Source organism: Myxocyprinus asiaticus, chromosome 38, assembly GCF_019703515.2.
Source record: "Myxocyprinus asiaticus isolate MX2 ecotype Aquarium Trade chromosome 38, UBuf_Myxa_2, whole genome shotgun sequence".
Lineage (NCBI taxonomy): Eukaryota > Metazoa > Chordata > Actinopteri > Cypriniformes > Catostomidae > Myxocyprinus > Myxocyprinus asiaticus.
In genome coordinates, this window is record NC_059381.1 from 27,792,064 (window position 1) to 27,811,231 (window position 19,168).

At 37.2% G+C, this 19,168-nt stretch overlaps 2 protein-coding genes across 2 annotated transcripts in view; one reads left to right on the forward strand and one right to left on the reverse strand.

Annotated features, from left to right (window-relative positions):
- Positions 1–19,168, reverse strand: part of LOC127429322 (protein sprouty homolog 2-like) — a 362,364-nt gene that overhangs the window by 200,095 nt on the left and 143,101 nt on the right. The gene's annotated exons all lie outside the window — the stretch shown is intronic.
- Positions 8,961–11,806, forward strand: LOC127429317 (brain-specific homeobox/POU domain protein 3-like). The gene is made up of 2 exons (XM_051678281.1): positions 8,961–9,231; positions 9,769–11,806. Exons 1-2 carry the CDS (start codon positions 9,112–9,114, stop codon positions 10,684–10,686), a joined length of 1,038 nt encoding a protein of 345 aa, XP_051534241.1. The 5' UTR covers positions 8,961–9,111; the 3' UTR covers positions 10,687–11,806.

Sequence of the window (19,168 nt, forward strand, 5' to 3'; positions counted from 1 at the left end):
GATTAAGATAAATGCTGCCAACCACAGGATTTGTTGGGCTAGGTTTGAGGTTAAAGGGTGAGAGCTGAAAGAACCTTTAGAGTGTAATTCTGATATCGGTTTTAAAAAAAAATGATATGGATAGGCATTGTACTGTGGTGACATGAATGCCCCACTGCTTGAGATTTCATCATAAGTTCAGGCTCAAGCCACAATGGAGGATGCTGGGAAATAAGGTCAGGAAACTTGTGTACATCTATTTTTCTTTGCTTTGCTCTACATTCATGCAGACAGTGCAAAAAAAGCACCAAATTAAAAAAAAATTCTATAGCCCTGTAGAAGTTGATGATCAGTCAATATGTTTATGTGTGCAGTTTTAATTGAGCTACAGCAGGTTTTTTGCATAATTAAGCTAAAATCTTCATCTTTCTGTCTGAATATATATGACGCAATGCATAATAAAGATTTTGAAGGAAGGGTTAAATACACGTAGAGTTAATATTGCGCATAACCTCTGTATGGTGGCCCAGAGTTGCACAACACAACCAAATTAACAAAGTAAATAATGGCCGAAAACACTAAGAAATATTTCTGTCTTTTGCAGCATGCGTGCATACAAAGGCAAGGCCAACTGTGGTCCGATTATCATTTATACTTGCTGAACGAAGCTGAGATACAATTGCATTTTCTAGATCTGTTAGTTTGACTTCACCAAAATTGTACCTTTACATGACATTTTAAAAAGACACATTATTGTTGTAGTCCAATGAAATCAAAATTTTAAAGTGCACGTGAACATACTGAGTCATAATGTAACCATGGACCATGTTTAAGAGCTATAACGCCCAAAAGTCTTCATTATATAACTGCAATGCTACCTTCAGCCCAGTCTCAAAGATAGAGTATTAAAGTCTCCCTCTGGGACAGGTTTCTGGTTTATGAAAGCTCAACAAGAGGATCCTTAAAGCCCCAGATCAGACAGGATATGCAACGAACAGCCTGAGGTTGTGAAGAGAGGGTGCTCTTCGTAGCCTAATCCTGTTAGCACTGTGAGGAGGAGGGAAGGGGAGCACAATGGCACCCCATCCCATACTAGCTGGGGTCCCGAGTGTTCAGTCTCAACTCAAACCCACCCCCTGTTCCCTGGAGGCCTTGGGAATCTGCTTTCCAGTGTTACTCACAGTGTTGTGCTACTCAGTGGGCCACCTGCAAACACCATTACTGCCATTACCTCCAGACAGTAAAGATGCTACATGTGGACTGGGGCGATTAGACATCTGTGTTGTGTGAAAGGACAATCAACTGTTCATGTTGGAGACAAGTAAAACCAAAGTGTCTACCTTGAGGGATAAGGAGAATCACTAGATAAGGAGACAAGTGTAGAGAATCCAGAATATATCCAGAAACAATGTGCTTCATAGTTTGCATTGTTAGGTCTATCCAAAAGGTCAAAAGTATAATGTTCACATTTCCAAGGACAATTACAAGGTTTTAAGAGCAGTCAAGATTCCAGGACCAAACCAGTGCTCATTTTCTTCAACTTTTCAAGGGAATCCTGTAATATCTTCTCTAATGAGACAAAATGATAGAACATGCACAGATGTACATATTGGCCAAAGCATATTACATCTTCAAGAAATTGTTCACCCAAAAATGAAAATTCTCATTTACTTACCCAAATGTCCATCCAAACCTGCATTCCTTTCTTTCTTCCATTGAAAAATAAATAAATAAACAATAACAACTTTACAAGTCTTTTCACCCTAAAATGAAAGTGAATAGTGTCTTCGGCCTGTCAACAATGGGTTCTTGCACATCTCGTGACCAAATGTCATGACGCCATGATAAAAGAAACAATGAGGTTTGATGTTGTTGATGTGTCACCATATTTTATTTAGCGCTGTAAGTTGAGCTTTTCAATTATTTGATTTCATTTGAGAGTGAATAATTGCCTGTTCATCTCAGAAAGTGATTGTGTGCCATCAAAAGTGTTTTTGTCCTTTTTCTGAGCTTGACAGCCCAGGATCACTATTCACTTTTTGTGTGTGTGTGTGTGTGTTCCACAGAACAAAGAAAGTAATTTGGGTTTGGAATGACATAAGGATGAGTAAATAATGACTGAATTAACATTTTTGGATCAACTATTCCTTAAAATTCTCCAGTTGCCAGGCTAGGTTTTGAAAATAGACTTTCACCATTTGTATGTCTGGCATTCTTTATTTCCTCATTCCCCTGCTCATTACTCACATTATAAAGACTTCACCATGTCTGCACCATCCCTTACACATGCACTCCACTACAGTCAACACAAAACAAACCAACAATTATCACAGCCATCCTCTGAAGTATCTGACGCGCCTAGCTCGCCTAGTTAAAATGCCTCCATTTGAAGAGTGTAACAAGGGCAGATGAAGCAGAGGAATGGGGCCAGGACTTAAGAGGAACGCATGCTGAAGCAGTGGGACTAGGCGAACGGGGAGGGTGCTAGGGTGAATGGCAGCCTCTACTTAGACAGATAAACCCACAATTAAAAAAAATCAATGAGAGAGCATCAGACGGCATTTCGGTCAACGCTCTGAGCGGCACGCATAAACACACTTGGCCTCAAGCAAAAACATAAATATTTCAATAAATAAAGAAGGAAGGAGATCCAAGACAAATGTTTCAGTTTTTGGCCCTCTTCCTCTTTTCATAGTGTCTTATTTGGCTTCTGAATCAGCGATTGTCAGTTATGTTAAAGTCATACGACACATCTGCTTCAATATGTCACCCCTGTTTACTGGAAAACAGTTACTGGTGTACATAAAATGAGCTAGAACAATTCTCTGCAGTTTTGTAGGGGGTGGAAGTAAGAATAAAATATCCTTTTCTTTTTTTTCTTCTTCTTTTTTTATTTATTTTTTTACTGTCCTAAAGTGCTGTAGACTAAAACTACACTGAAATTTACATTTCATGAATATGCCTACATCAGTTCACAATCATATTTACAGCATTTTGCTTGTTTACTTTTTTCCCTCCTTTGTATTACTGTTGTCAGTTCTTGTAGAACAAAGAAAAACATGAGCGATGCCAAGTTTGATTGTATGCAAATGTCGAGGTAAAATTATATGCGCTGTGGAATATTAAGCTAATGCTATTGCTGTAGCTGCCTCCTGAGAGGTTTGATTCAGAGGAGAGCTGTAAGACACTGCAAGCAAACTCTCTGTGTGCTGCCTTTCAACAAGACTGTAGTCATCTCGTTTATTATCGCTCTTACCATCCAGACTGATCTCACTGTGAATTTGGTGACAATAGGTTAAAAGTTCTTTAGCTGAAATCTAGAAATCTGAAATCTGATTAGCGGTCTGTGCTTATCGAAATCCGAACAACTGCCCCAGTGGCTGAAGATGGAAGTGTTGATGAACATATGGGCATGTGTGAGCTCTAGTTTCCGGGTGAAATGTCCACAGCGTGGCATCAAAACCGAGTGTTTATATTTGTATATGAAGTAAAACAGTCAATATGATTGCATATTTTTTTAACCATATGCCCCAACCCTAAACCTAACCATCAGTGAAGTAAACATTTACTCTTAGAGGGAAAATGCAACCTCCAAATCTTGTGAACACGATTACTTCCTGGTTTCCACAGGACCAGAACTATTGTCCCAGGGGTTGCTTGTGCAATGAAATCAATAGCGCCACAGGAAAACGTAAATACATTTGAATTGTTGTAATGATGTCTGATAAGGGATGGCGCTAGTCAGAAACTTGGCAGAATTGGGTCGATGTCAGGTTACCGGAACATTCGGTAGCAATGTCTAAAAAATGTCAAATTCCCATGTGACCATGTTGTACCATCAAAACATGCTCAAGCAAACCAGCCTGTAACTAGCATATACAAAGACTAATGAATCCCAGGTGGAGTTGATAACTGAAATAAAAAAACATTTTTCCAAATGAGTTCGCCTCAAATCATGAGCATCAATACAATCTCATTGTTTCTACCTGACTACTTGAAGGTCCCAGGAGTCTTGGGTTGGGGGGGGGGGGGGGGTGGGTGTAGTTGTGTCTTGAAGCACAGCACCCAGCATGCTGGGGAACAAGTAAACAGGCCTGTACTTAGCTTTTACACGCCAATTCAAGAGCACAAGCTCTTTACGTCCAACTGCTGTAGGGCTCTTCTGCATAATTCATAACCACTCAGTTAATCTATTGATCCATGCTTTTTCAGACTCAGTGCGGCCCATCCCGTTTGGATGGCAAACGGCAGGTAACAGCAGAATGGTGCAAAGTGGATGACTGAGGTGCACAAATAGAGACAATACGTGCAACCAGGAGGGAATCTGAGAAAGAGAGAGCAGTCTAAACAGAGATATTACACTTTTTTGACCTAGAAAAGGTTAGTAAAGTAAAACCCTGAAACGATATAAAAAAAACATGAAGTCAAAGGTAGGTGTCCAATGCCAAAGGGTAAATAGTTTCATTTAATTTGTATCAGCCAAAACAGACAGAAATCTCTGAGGAGAAAAACAGCTAAACCAGAGAATTTTTTCTCTAAGTGAGGAACAGAAAAACACAAATCTTCCCACAAATGCTTCACATCCCATCCAGGTCAGCTTACCATCTGTGTCAGCTGCCATTCATATTTAATATCTTTTTGGCCACTGCCCCATCAGGTAATGAAGTTTTCCTGTTCACATTCTGCCCCATCTTTCTGATTACTTTCCTCTCTGACTGGCAATGTATGAGTCTTTCCGCCCACCCCTCTTTTTCTTTTCATTCCAACAAAATCACTTAAATCAAAAGTTTTGTTCAGCCTCAGTGAACGGAACCACAGCAAACTCTTATTACCACCACACACAGCTCTTTGAGGCTCATGTCTGCTTGTATTTTCACTCAACAGAATCCTAATTTCCCAGGTGTGTATCTTGCACCTTAGCACCATTCTTTGAGGTAAAAGCTGGACTAGAGCGACAGGAGTAGAGTTTGTTGGTACTGTACATAGGTGCCAGTGAACTGAAAGGCAAATGACAGGCAAAGGGACATCCTCCACAGAGTTTTGGAGTGTGGAATCACCCCCTTTCTGTAACTTTGTACCTTTAATTTGTGCTGGCAGACAATAAAATATTTACCAGGAACCCTAAAGGCAATTACATTAAAGTGTGTGCTTAGACACCCCTTCCCTTTGGCAGCCCCACAGTGTGAACCCGCTGATTTGGTGAATGGTCACATATCTACAATGTTAGATTTTACACGCTATCAATAATTCACCAATTAAGTAATGGGTGGGGAGGCTTGAGGGGCAAGAATGGAAAATAGGAGAGGAGAAAAAGGAAAGCGAGGTATACATGCGCTCATGTGCACACTGAGGAGTTTGTCCATTTGCTTAACGTACCAGAAATATTTACTTGTGTTGATGTCTTGCTTTTGCTCTCTCTTCAGAGATACTGTACTACACCCACACTCCCATGGTGCACATAGACATGCACATACATATAGTCTGACTCTACTCCAATGGTTGGTCCCAGTAGTTGGTCGAGGGCAGCAGAAATGTGGGCAACCATTTAAAACTGTGAGGGACAATGTCAAAACTTCATAAGACAAGGTAGAATAAAAAGGTAGAGAAGTTAGTGCCCTGATAGTGGCATGAAGGTATATGACACTCTGTCCATTATATTCCGAAATATGTTGTTATTTATCAGAATACAAGTTTAGTAAAGATCTGAAAAGTGGGGGAGACACATTATAAACCTTATTAGTGTGGCTAATGAATATTAATTAGATAACATAACATCATGATAACCAATTTTTTGTGTAATCTGATTACAAAATAATTCATTAGAGTAATCTTATTTCTTGTTTAGTTAAAAAAGTAGTATAACACATTACATTTAAAATTCATGTAGCCTAATCAGTTTACAGTTACTGACATTCAAATAAGTTAATTACTTTTAAGTACATTACTTGGATTACATACATATAATGAGAATATTACGAAAAATTATAACAAGCCCCCTAACGAGTCATTGAAAGAGAGAAACAAGTGAATGACTTGCTTGCTTGGAGGAAATAATTATTTATTTATTTTTTAATTGTTGAGCAGAAAAACAAAAATGTTCAGTGAAAAGTGTTTTAGAAAGTAACTTAATAGTTATATAATTAGTACCGTGATTACTTTTTGCTGAAGTAATCAGTTAATTAATCTGATCAAAATTTTAGCTAAGTAATTAGTCATTTGTAGTGGGTTACTTCCTTTGAGTAATTTACCCAACAATGATGTTAAGGCATATATCTATCATATATTATATATATATTCACTGTCATGCATTATTGTGTAAATACTGTAGATAAATCTTAGTGGAGATGAACTTGGAAATTTCTAGAAGTGAGGGGGACATGTTTGACCCTGCTTTGACTGCTTTGGCCCGGTGTAAAACACAAATATTCTGTCTAGAACTTTTGAGTGAAATATACAAAGATATATTGCAGAGTGCAACTGAAAACAGTTTTCTTGAGCCTGATGCCCTTGATGAAATATACAATACAAAACAGATCTGTGGTTATTATTATTATTATTATTATTATTTTATTTTTTTACCATTTTCTGTGTGCCTATCTGACTGAAAATAACAGTCTCAGCTACACAACTTATCAACTGGAGTAGAAATTCTAACAGCCAATACAACAAATTCCCCATTCCAGCATTAATATTCATTGAGGAAAATGTTCCATTAGCAATAATCAAGCACTTCCCCAGGCTTGTTTGCAGAAAACTCATCAGGAAAATGACTGGAGCTCAAAGCTGGCAAGTCTGGCAGAGAAGGAAGAAATGACAGGAACAGAGGGATGTAGAAAGGTGTTGGAACAACTCAATAGATTCAACAAGTATGGGTTGTGTAGTCTTGGCTGCATGTCTATAAGCTCACTCCTTGAGCCCTCTTCTTTTCTTTTTCAGACTCTTTCTCACTGTTCTGTCTCTTTCGTTGTGCCTCTCTGTCCGTCCCTCTGCATTTGGAGTCCCTAGTGACAGCGGTTGCTGGGGGAGAGATGGCAGCATTGATGCATATTTGATGAGCAGGTGCCAAGGCCTTGCCAGAGAGCAAGGCACGAGGGGACGATGTTGCTATCTGCGTCTACATCTCAGGTTTCTGAGTCACACTCACAGAGACTCCTTCTCCCGTTGTCGGGCTTTATTGTCTGTGTCTGGGGTTTCAGCACCAATTAGAGTGATAGATATTTGGGCTCTATATACACAAACCAAACTTGAGCAGCTTGCATGCACTACCAACAAAACCTGCTCAACACACAAACCACTTTGAAGAGGTGATGAACAATTAGTTAAATTCAATTGATGAAGTTCCCAAGGAGGTTTACTGCATGAAGGAACCAAGACTGTCTATCTTTCTGCTGCTAATATTTCATCTTAATTTTAACCACCAAAGCTGGTATTTATGATATGAATTTATTAATGCAAATGGATGGTGGTCAACTGGTGTCAGTGTTTAATTTGTTAAACACTGACACCAAATTAGTTTGTCTATGATTGACTGTTCATGTTTGTTTGACCTGCATTTTTTTTTTATCAATATTTAATTGTACTGAACATGTTTCTGATCAATTTGGGAATCCATATTGTGGTTCATACCACAAAGTAAATGAATAATAATTCATTAATGTACAAAATTGTTAAAGCTTGCCATATGGAGAGAAAAACAAATACATCACATAGTGCATAGTTTCACATAGTAGAGTGATAATAAATAAACCAAAATAGGCCTATTTAGCACAACCACTTTATATATGGTCACTGACTTATTTCATCCAAGCATAGAGATTGATTGTATTGATTATAATTTTCTTTTTTCCTCCTTGACACTGGTTTTAGAAAGCCATTGATTATAACAATCTTGATTTTTAAGCATATTTTGTTTTCAGGTGAACTTTATTTTTTAAGCACATTTTGCTTTGAGCTGACTATTCTGTGACTTAAGCAAGCTGTGACATTCAATATAATTTTTTTACACCAAAACTGTTGTTGTGACACAATAGTGTCAGCTACTGTTATGTGTATTTATTTTTATTTTTATATAAAAATATGTATTGTTTAATTGCTGTAAACAAACGATGCAATTCTGCTATACTGGGTCTCTCAGTGTTAAAATAAACTTAATAAAAGTTTAATAAATACCTGAAATACCTACCTGTGCTAGATAAATAAAAAATCATTAATGTTCACAATTCAGTGTGACTCATTATTTGAATCCTTAAGCAAACATTTATTAATGAGGATTTATAACAATTCATAGTTTTTGTTTATTTATTGCATACTACACAGACAAATATAACTTATAATACATGAAAAAATTAGTATAAAAATGAAAATAAATAACAAAAACGTAATAAAACAAGGTCATTTTTTTATTTTGATTTTTATTTATTTTTTATTATGAGTTAATAATATGGAATATTAAAATTACAAAGACTTCAAATCTGGGCAAAGTATGGAGCATTTTGTTATTATTAATAAAGTATTTGCAATTCAAAAAAATATTCAACAGCATGGTTACTACTTGATAAATGAAAAGGGAGATAAGTTTATAAAGGGAGACAAATAGAAACTGACATGTTACAATTCACAGTTGAAGTGACCGATTTTTAAAACAAGAGCATGTGCGCTGAGAGATCTCACAGTTTTCGACACAACCAATCTGGTGCGAGCTGTCAAAATCTCAGCACCAATGAAAACACACGATGGGAGGGGACTTAAAAGAAGCTTGTGTATCACAGCCAGGACCACGCCTTCTCTGCTTCGACGCACATGATGGGGAAAGGAACAACAAACCCCAGAGGCGTGTTCAGGTCCCACACCTACCATAAACATTTGAGGGTATAGTGGGTAGGCGGGGTCAGTACCTTTATGGGCGTGGCTAAAAGACACGGTGTTATATTTTAGGTGCTTGCGTAAATTCCTACTGTATCACAGACATTGACAGCTCGCGACTGGCTACAGCTCAGCCAGGAAAGAAGACTTGCCAGGCATAGTACCTTTTCACTTTTTGTCATTCTGTTCGCTCCGAGGTAGACAGTGTTTTGAGGAACAACGGAGATAAACGAGGACGACGAGAAACGACCCTCTCTCACCTCTGCCATAATGATGTCCATGAATAGCAAACAGCCTTTTAGTATGCATCCGATTTTGCACGAGCCTAAATACACACCTCTACATTCCAGCTCGGAGGCCATCCGGAGAGCATGTTTGCCAACGCCCTCGGTAAGTGGAATATTTCGGGTTGTTTTGCTAGTTTTCGGTTTATCATCACCCCAGTCATTGGCAATGTAACAGTAGCGGTCAAAACTTTTTGCTTGACAAATGCATGGGAAACATATGGGCGCAAATCTTTTTATGAGTTTTGTTTCCTAAATTGTTACCCTATCTAATATATATATATATATATATATATATATATATATATATATATATATATATATATATATAAATAATAATAATAATAATAATAATTAAAAAAATAAAATAAAAAAAGACAGTAGTTCTGGCGACAATTGTTTTATTCTACTAGCAACATTTTCATGTTGTTTCAGCAGAAAATGGTAGAAGAGAGAACAGAACACAATGTTTATACTTCTGTAGATGATTTGGCAAAAAGTTGCCCAATTTAAGTGGCTTCACTCTATAAAAACAAACAATAATATTTCTTACAGGTTGCATAATTTGGTTGTAAGTTTTCTGCTAAATAATTTCAACAACTTCAGACTTGCTGGAAACTTATGCTTGCTCTCTGTCACATAGCTGCAGGGTAATATCTTTGCCGGCTTTGATGAGACCCTGCTCCAGAGAGCCGAGGCGCTGGCGGCGGTGGATATCGTCGCTCAAAAGAGCCATCCGTTCAAGCCAGACGCCACTTACCACACCATGACCACCATGACGAGCATGACCTGCACGCCCACGTCCTCTTCCGGGCACCTTCATCACCCATCTGTGCTCACATCTCACCACCATCATCACCACCACCACCAGCCGACGCAGGGCCTGGAGGGCGACCTGCTCGACCACCTCACCCCCGGCATTTCCCTCGGAGGCATGCCAGGCTCCGACGTTTGCTCCTCCGCTTCTCACCCACACTCGCACATGTCAGCAATTAACCACATGCAGCACCATCACCCGCAAAGTATGAACATGCACCCGCACGGCCTGGGCTCCCACACCTCTCTGGGCGTCGGTGGAGACTCCGAGCCTGATCCCAGGGAGCTGGAGTCTTTCGCCGAGCGCTTCAAGCAGAGGCGGATCAAACTCGGGGTCACGCAGGCCGACGTGGGCTCGGCTTTAGCCAATCTGAAAATCCCCGGGGTCGGCTGCCTGAGTCAGAGTACTATCTGTCGGTTCGAGTCCCTCACTTTGTCTCACAATAACATGGTGGCCCTCAAACCTATCCTCGAAGCGTGGTTAGAGGAGGCGGAAAGGGCTCAGAGAGATAAAATGACCAAGCCAGAGATTTTCAACGGTGGGGACAAAAAGAGAAAACGCACTTCAATCGCCGCTCCCGAGAAGCGCTCGCTGGAGGCTTACTTTGCCGTCCAGCCCAGACCCTCGTCGGAGAAAATAGCTGCCATTGCCGAGAAACTGGATCTGAAAAAAAATGTGGTCCGGGTGTGGTTTTGCAATCAAAGGCAAAAGCAGAAAAGGATGAAGTTTTCAGCCACGCACTAAACCAGAATAATGAACTTCAGTAAGTTCAATCATCAAGACATATAACTGAATAGACAATACCGACAAAACTCTTAGGAGACGAAATGCTTCCTAGATAGGAATGGAAGCTGCGCGTGAACATCCCAGAGACCGAAAGTGTACCTAAAGTTTGTCATGACAACATATCAAGAGTAACAGTAAAAGGAGAAGACATGACAACAAACGCTCTGGAAAATCATCAACTAAACGTTGCAATTATTGTACAAAAAGAGAAGTGAATAATAATGATTATTCTCTTAACACAAATAACTCTTTTATATTCATCTGTGTACATATCTGTGAATACACTGCACCTCTTTGTGTGAAGAACGCATCAAAATTCAGTTTTTTAAGGATAAAAAGAAAGATTAAAAAATAAAACACTGTTGTGCAAAAGATTTCCCATTCTAGAAACCTTAGTGTTATTCTATATGCTCCAGAAGAAAATCATGACGGTTCTCCTGTGATCCATTGCATGGTTTACAATGCGTTAAGTGTTAATTTAAAGTTTTACATTTTCATTCGTTTTGATGTATTGCAATAAGAGAACCCGCACTGGAGAATTCACATACGCACGGACATACTTATATACTTTTCTGTGTCTACCTCATGACTCCTGACGTCTTGACACATCCATGGTCATTTTGGAATTATGGCATACAATCTAGACTTTTATAGTTTTTATTATGACACCTTTTTTGGTCAAATTAGATAGAAAGCACATTGGGTTTCTCAACTAATTTCGCTTCAACGATGCTTTGACAATCAAATTATTTAGAATAATTATGTTGTAAAGTAGCCCCTCTACTGTATGTCTTTATGTTATTATTATTATTATTATTATTACTACTACTACTACTACTACTACAACAACACTAAGTTTGTAAATGGGAACATTTCATTGCATACTCAGAGATTCATTGCACTTTGTAGATATGATACCGACTGCGATTTGTTATTTGTTTGGCCTATTTATATTTCTACTGACTTCGATGATTTTTGTTGTTTACTTATTTATTTGAGTTTAATTTATTTTGAATACCACATGTTTCATTTGTGAAAGTGTGCTTAAATGTGTCCGTGTACGCGACAGAAATTTCAATAAACCATGCACGTCTTACCTCAGTTACCGCAGTGAGTTGTGTGTCCTTGAACTTGCTTTATTATTCTGGGTCTTGTTTATTTGTTTTGTTTAATATAAGATGAATTATTACATTTTCATATTAGGCCTCTATATAAGAGCTTAAAGGAATAAGATACCGCATCAGATTCTTTTAGACAAAACGTCAATTCGACACTCTATTATTATTATTATTATTATTATTATTATTATTATTATTATATGGTTGTTGTTACTGTTGTTAAATATAGCCTTCCTGCCTGACAATCTGCGTATAGCGATGTATTATTTTACCAGTGTATGTATTAACAAATGAAAGGCGAAAGCAAGCGATGTTCGCAATAATAACGAAGTGAAATGACACATTTTAAGATGTGACATGTCTGTTGACTGCTTTTTTTTAGGCCTATATATAAAATTCTGACGAATTTCCTACAGTTCCGTTATAAAATGAATCCAGCTTATCGAAAGAAATCAGGTGATATCCATCAAGATAAACATTCATTCGATTATTTACAAAACAATTAATAGCATAATTTATGTGTGAGGACAAACTGAAAGTTAAATGTCACTGATGTAATATGCTATATGATGATATGAGTCGGATATCATTATTGTAAGAGGGAATGTCAAAGAGTTTCCGGGTTCTCTCCGGTGTTCAGCAGGTGGTATTGCGCCCGTAAAACTCGTTATTTATGAATAATAAATATGAAGTGTTATGATACTATTGATTTTTGCAAGTGTTTGTTAAGAGGGAGATATGCTGAATGTTGTACAACAACAGCCTCGTCCTTTCCCCCGTGGAGGTTAGTAACTCAATGCAGTCATTAGGCCTATATGAAAAGAAATGGGTATATCGTTGCCCAAAAAGTCCCCAAAAAGTTACCCCGGATCTGTGTGAAACACAAAGAAAACACCCCAAAACGTTTGATTTTAAATTGTCATTATTTGCGATCATTTTTGTTTCTAATACTAGGCCTACATAATAATAATAATAATAATAATAATAATAATAATAATAATAATTATTATTATTATTATTATTATTATTATAAAAGCTTTATATTAAATACTGAGAAGAAAAATATAGAAATGATTTAGTCTAAAAAATATTTATTAAATAATTATTTAATCAGCCATCTATGCGAGGTAAAAATAAAAGATTTTAGAACATCCCACAAGGCCTTACTTTATAAATTCGCTCACAGAGAATTGCGTAACTTGTAGATGCGGTAAAGCCCATTACACTAATCATCATGAGAGCTACTGTGACACCAGTATTCTGAGAGAAACAGGCCCTGTAAAAAATATAACTGGACTTTAAGAACCACTTTCTCCTTGATCTATGAGATGAATTTCTAATGCAACAGTATTTCAATGAGCACGTGCACTCAACACAAACCACTGTTTGTCCATAGAGAATTTACAAATAAATCATACTGGCTAAGCAGTTATTTTTTTGCATTAGGAGTCACTTATTCCTTGAAATGTGCAAGACAGTATACTGATATGTATTGACAGTGACACATGTGCCCACAATTGAGGATTTGTATGCTCTCATCAAACAATCTACATAATACGAAACATTTAGACGTCAAACTTGAGACCATATTTTCCAATGTGACACTAGTTACTTTATTTTGTAAAATGCAATTGGAGTTGAGAAAGCTGTGTAAGTGTATATAATTCTGCTCTTAGATTTACATTCCTCCCCATGGTTTCTTACTATCTTGTGTTTTCCATGGAGCGGAAAGCGCATTTTCATAAATAGACCTTGTCCAAGCGTTGCGCATAAAATTTTAATGAAGCCAGAGTCTTGAGTGCAGCTCGACGGAGGGCCTTGGAGAATCGACTCTGTGGTACATGACTATGGCTCCCTCTTTCCTCACAAACATTGCAGCAACAAGGCCTGTTCGACCGGCTCAGTCCATTGCTTATGCAAAAAGAGCAGTACATCACAGCCGTTAACAGAGAAATTGAGAATTATTGCAGTAATGTTTCATTTATTTCACAGACATCCGCTTTCTGTCTTTTAGTCCGACTGTGAGCGCGTTCCGCGAGTAAACAAACTTACCTCCCGGTTTTTCTATCCGCGTGTGCGCGCTTGACGGTCAAATCACACCTCCGGCAGTGGAAGCTCTAAATCAGTACAATGCAATATTTATAAAGCCCGTTCATATATAAGGCCAATACAGCTCTCCAGATAGCAGAGTGCTCACATTGAGACAAGCAAAAGCTCACTAAAGCGCTTAACGTTAAGTTAGATAATCTGGGCTGGTTTTTGATTCGCCAATTAGGCTACTGTGGATTTCTAAGTAAAGATGCGTGATTATATATATATATATATATATATATATATATATATATATATATATATATATATATATATATATATATATAAGCTATGTGAAAACAGAAAGACAAGAAGACCTGAATGAAAGTGACAGGTAGAGCACCTCAAATTGGCCCTGACAAGGTGAACAAGGGAATCTTTGTAACACTTGATGTCATTGGTTTGAATAACAGCGGATTAAAAATTTGGAATAATGTACAGATTTTGCTGTTTCGGAAGGAAATTGGTACTTTAATTCACCAAAGTGGCATTCAACTGATCACAAAGTATAGTCAAAAACAGCACCATTACTATTTGAAAAAAGTCATTTTTGATCAAATCTAGACAGGCCCCATTTCCAGCACCCATCACTCCAGCACCTTATCCTCGAGTAATCATGCTAAATTGCTAATTTGGTTCTAGAAAATCACTTGCCATTATATCAAACACAGCTGAAAGCTATTTGTTTCGTTAAATGAAGCTTAACATTGTCTTTGTGTTCGTTTTTGAGTTGCCACAGTATGCAATAGACTGGCAAGTCTTAAGGTCAATATTAGGTCAAAAATGGCCAAAAAGAAACAGCTTTCTCTAGAAACTCGTCAGTCAATCATTGTTTTGAGGAATAAAGGCTATACAAGGCTTGAAATTGCCAAAAAACTGAAGATCTCATACAAAGGTGTACACTACAGTCTTCAAAGACAAAGGACAACTGGCTCTAACAAGGACAGAAAGAGATGTGGAAGGCCAGATGTACAACTAAACAAGAGGATAAGTACATCAGAGTCTCTAGTTTGAGAAATAGACACCTCACATGTCCTCAGCTGACAGCTTCATTGAATTCTACCCGCTCAACACCAGTTTCATGTACAACAGTAAAGAGAAGACTCAGGGGTGCAGGCCTTATGGGAAGAATTGTACAGAAAAAGCCACTTTTGAAACAGAAAAACAAAAAGAAAAGGTTAGAGTGGGCAAAGAAACAGACATTGGACAACAGATAATTGGAAAAGAGTGTTATGGATCTTAACTCCATTGAGCTTTTGTGGGATGAGCTAGACTGTAAGGTGTGTGAAAAGTGCCCGACAAGACAGTCACATCTATGGCAAGTGCTACAGGAAGTGTGGGGTGAAATGTCACCAGAGTATCTGGACAAACTGACAGCTAGAATGCCAAGGATCTGCAAAGCTGTCATTGCTGCACGTGGAGGATTTTCTGATGAGAACTCTTTGAAGTAGTTTAATTTCAAATTGTAATAGTAATTTTTCATGTTATTAATGTTCTGACTATACATTGTGATCAGTTGAATGCCACTTTGGTGAATAAAAGTACCAATTTCTTTCCATAAGAGCAAAATCTGTACATTTTTCCAAACTTTTGGCCGCCAATGTATATGACTGCATAATTTGATCTCTCACGAGCATGCCTCATGACAGACAGGAATTATACATATTCGACAAGAATTAAAACATGGGTGTTTTAATTAAGATTCTTGTAGCCTGTGCTTAATCAAGCCTAGTGAATGAGTGAACTAGCGGGGCAATGATCAAAAGAGAGACATCTGAATATTTGGCACTGAGACAAAACAATCAAGGGAAATTAACAAACAATATCTAAAGACCCATGTAATTTGGCTCTTGTCCAACTTGCCTTAGAATGATATCCCTGAACAAAATTAAATATCAGCTGTTATCAATTTTATGCTATTTAAGTCTGAAGTCTTTAAGTCTTCATCAAAAATCTATTACAGGTCACACGTTGCATGAGTGTTCTTGTTCATGTGTTAACAAGTTAACATCCTACTTAATCTGAAATTAATTCGTGGGGCTTCTTTTAAATGCACTTTGTTAGTAAGATATTATTACTATGCAATAAAAATATTTCTATAAATATCCAGCGTAATCCAAAGTAAGATATGTAACATGGACAGTAATGCTAAATGTTTTACATTAACCGTTCAAATTGGAGGTGTCCACTGCAATTGCTTAGCAAAAAAAAAAAAAAATTAAAAAAAAAAAATAAATAAAAAAATAAATAAAAATCTGTAGTTAAAACTCAAATCCAAATAAATGCATTAAACACATTTAAGAAGGGGATAGGCATAGTCTATTCATCCCTTGTGGTATGGCGAAATATGAGACGCTTGTAAATGTTTGATGGATTTTGACCATATACGATTACATTTATAAAACAATGTCATAAATGTCATGTCTTTATGGATTGATGACTTTGTTTCAATATTTATTCGTCCAAACACTTTTTCGTTTTTTTTTTTTTTTTACTTTAATAAGAGGAAATATGATCAGTCGCAATTAACCTATAAAGTAACATTTTCTTTTAATCTGATGTTACGTTTTAATGTCTATTTTCTACAAAGGATTGTAAAATGAAGGACAGATAAAATGTTTACAATATACAGCTAAAAAACAGGTGCAATTTAACAAAATGGTTTAATTAATAATTTTTTCCCATTCATCTTTGGATTAATTGGACAAAATATCTTAATAAACGACTTCGGTGGTGGTGAAGATGCACTTTTATATCCTCAATGACCCATGATGGAGACTTTCATGAGAACACTCTAAAATTCGACCGCCCGCATTACGAGTGCTCAAGAGTTAAGGCGTGGGAAGCATGATTTTTTAATGACGATATATGCGGCTCCTTCGGTGCAGGATTCTTCCCCACACTGGAGAGCTTTCTTATTCCGACACGCTGCGTGAGGTCAGGCAAAAAAATGCAGTTGTTTAGTGTAAGAGTGAACCAAGCACTTCATCTCTCAGTTGCCAGAATGACATTTGCCTATCTTCAGTTCCATGAGGTGTAAGTAAAGTCTAGTACATAGTTGTATTTTAGATAATTCGTTACAGTCTCAGTCAAATCACCGGGTAAACATTTTTGAGTGTGATTCATATAGTTGTGTCTTTTACACAATACATAGGCAAAAACACAAAAGCCTTTTCGTTAGTCAAGTCAAAATAACAGGCATAAAAATGCAATTTCAGTTTATTCCATACGTCACAAAAAAAGCTTGGTTTTCACTGAAGCCGTTCATTGGGGGCTTTAAGACATTTTAAACTATTACAGTAGCCTATGATTTTCTGTAAATCTGCTTTGAAAGGAGATGGCGCTAAACAAATAAAAATTACTCGAAATTACTAATTTATTCATTTATTTAGGAAGTTAGTTAATTAGTAAGTTATCCGGCTAGCTAGATTTGCTGCTCTGATGTTCCAGTGTTAAAGGTCGATTCGTTCAGGACCATGGACAGCTCCTTAAGGACGCCACAGATTCAAAACGCAATGCTGAAAAAGACTCAATTATTAATTTAGCTAAATAATGTTAAGAAAATGTACAATCAGGACAACATCTATCTGCTGTATACATCACGCGTACTTGGGCAATTAAAAAAAAAAAAAAAAAAACATCTGTGGAAAGTCAAGACATGTTTAGTGGAAAATTTAAATGGGAAAATGTCGAAATATCACAAAAATATTAGTGATCGAAACACAGCTAGACCAGAACAAGCAAGTGTCAACTAATGAGATTGAAAGTGAAAAAGAATTAGAATGTAGGCTATAGAAAAAAGAAAACCTGTTTTATATCATGCTGGTTGTCGTTGTGTATTATTGGTGGTAACCGTATTATTTTATGTTCTGAATAGGCTAGTCTTATTCCGAACGTTAATTAATCAAAAACAGATCAGTGATTAGATCCATAGGTCCATGCCGATTAAATAATTCCACTTCATATGTAAATCAAAACAGATAAAATGAGTTTCGCACATTTAATTCAAAGAAATATGTTCAAAGTAATGCGTATAAGCTTCTAGTCATGTTCCATACATAATTTATTCTAAACTGACAAGATATCCAAGCATGGTCCGATACTACAAAATAAAATCCCGTTTGCAGCCGGACACCCGTTAAACATATTCGTTTAGCTGAGGTACAAAATTAATGCAATGAAATACACTGACGGCATATTTGTGAAGATGCACCTCATGTAGCCTACATGATTCGTAATCTTACGTCATTAAAGGAATCAAATCAAAACCAGAAAGGTTAAGAGGTTTTAGGCTAAGTCAGGTTCTTCACAGAATGGAGGGGGGAAAAAGTGTTAGAAATCACGATGTAAGTGACTTTAACGGCAACAGGCAATTTAAAGGTGTAAGGTTGTGCCGCATCCTAACTTAAAATGCTCCACAATCTATTGCTTGTGTAAATGTTACTTTAACATCATTGATCATTCTTCATATAGACGAGGAGTGAGGGTGAAATAGTTGGCGACTGAGTGCTCTGAACGGACCAGAATTTTCTGCCCTACATTTCTGCACTTCCCTGTAGACAGGCCTCATGTCCGCCTGCTGCAGAACCGTGGCTTGAAACGCAACATTTTTTTTTTTTTTTTTTTTTGTATCGGCAATGAATAATGCAAGGCATGAAGGCCAGCGAGTATACATTTAAATACCAATTTGCTTAACCAGTGTTTTCACCCTCCGCCTGCTCCACTCAGCCCAGTTATGGGGAGTTCGAAAAGACTTGTAGCCTACTGGTAATTAACAGCGAGGGAAAGAGAAAAGTTTAAAATGTATGTTTTCCAATCAATCCATGATAATTTAAATAGGCTATTTTATTTTATTTTTTTCCAGCTCAGCAAATAATTTCAATCATCGTTAGGCCTATGTAAAAGTTTTATATTTAAAAGTCTCTTTAACCCCTTAAATTGCACATTAATCACAGACTTTGTTTTTGGCATTTATTTTACCTTGCGGTTAACAATGTTACTGAAATTCTGTATTAATCCATTATTCATCGAGAAAAACATCAGTTTACAGAGAACAGTCCATAAAAATGGCATTTAAATATCTGCTCGTCTGAGTAGGCTACTATAAATTGAGAATAAATTGTAGTTGAACTTGAAATAGAGTAGACAACCTCTATATTTCTTTGTCATTGTGTCAACAATCAGGTCAAAGCCACCGAAGCATTTTGTCACGTTGTCTTTGAAATACACTT

Bases quoted from the DNA above. Each gene is read 5' to 3' on its own strand.
- LOC127429317 (XM_051678281.1), top strand. From the start codon at position 9,112: ATGATGTCCATGAATAGCAAACAGCCTTTTAGTATGCATCCGATTTTG. The intron at 9,232-9,768 runs GTAAGTGGAATA...TCTGTCACATAG, and splicing joins CATGTTTGCCAACGCCCTCG to CTGCAGGGTAATATCTTTGC.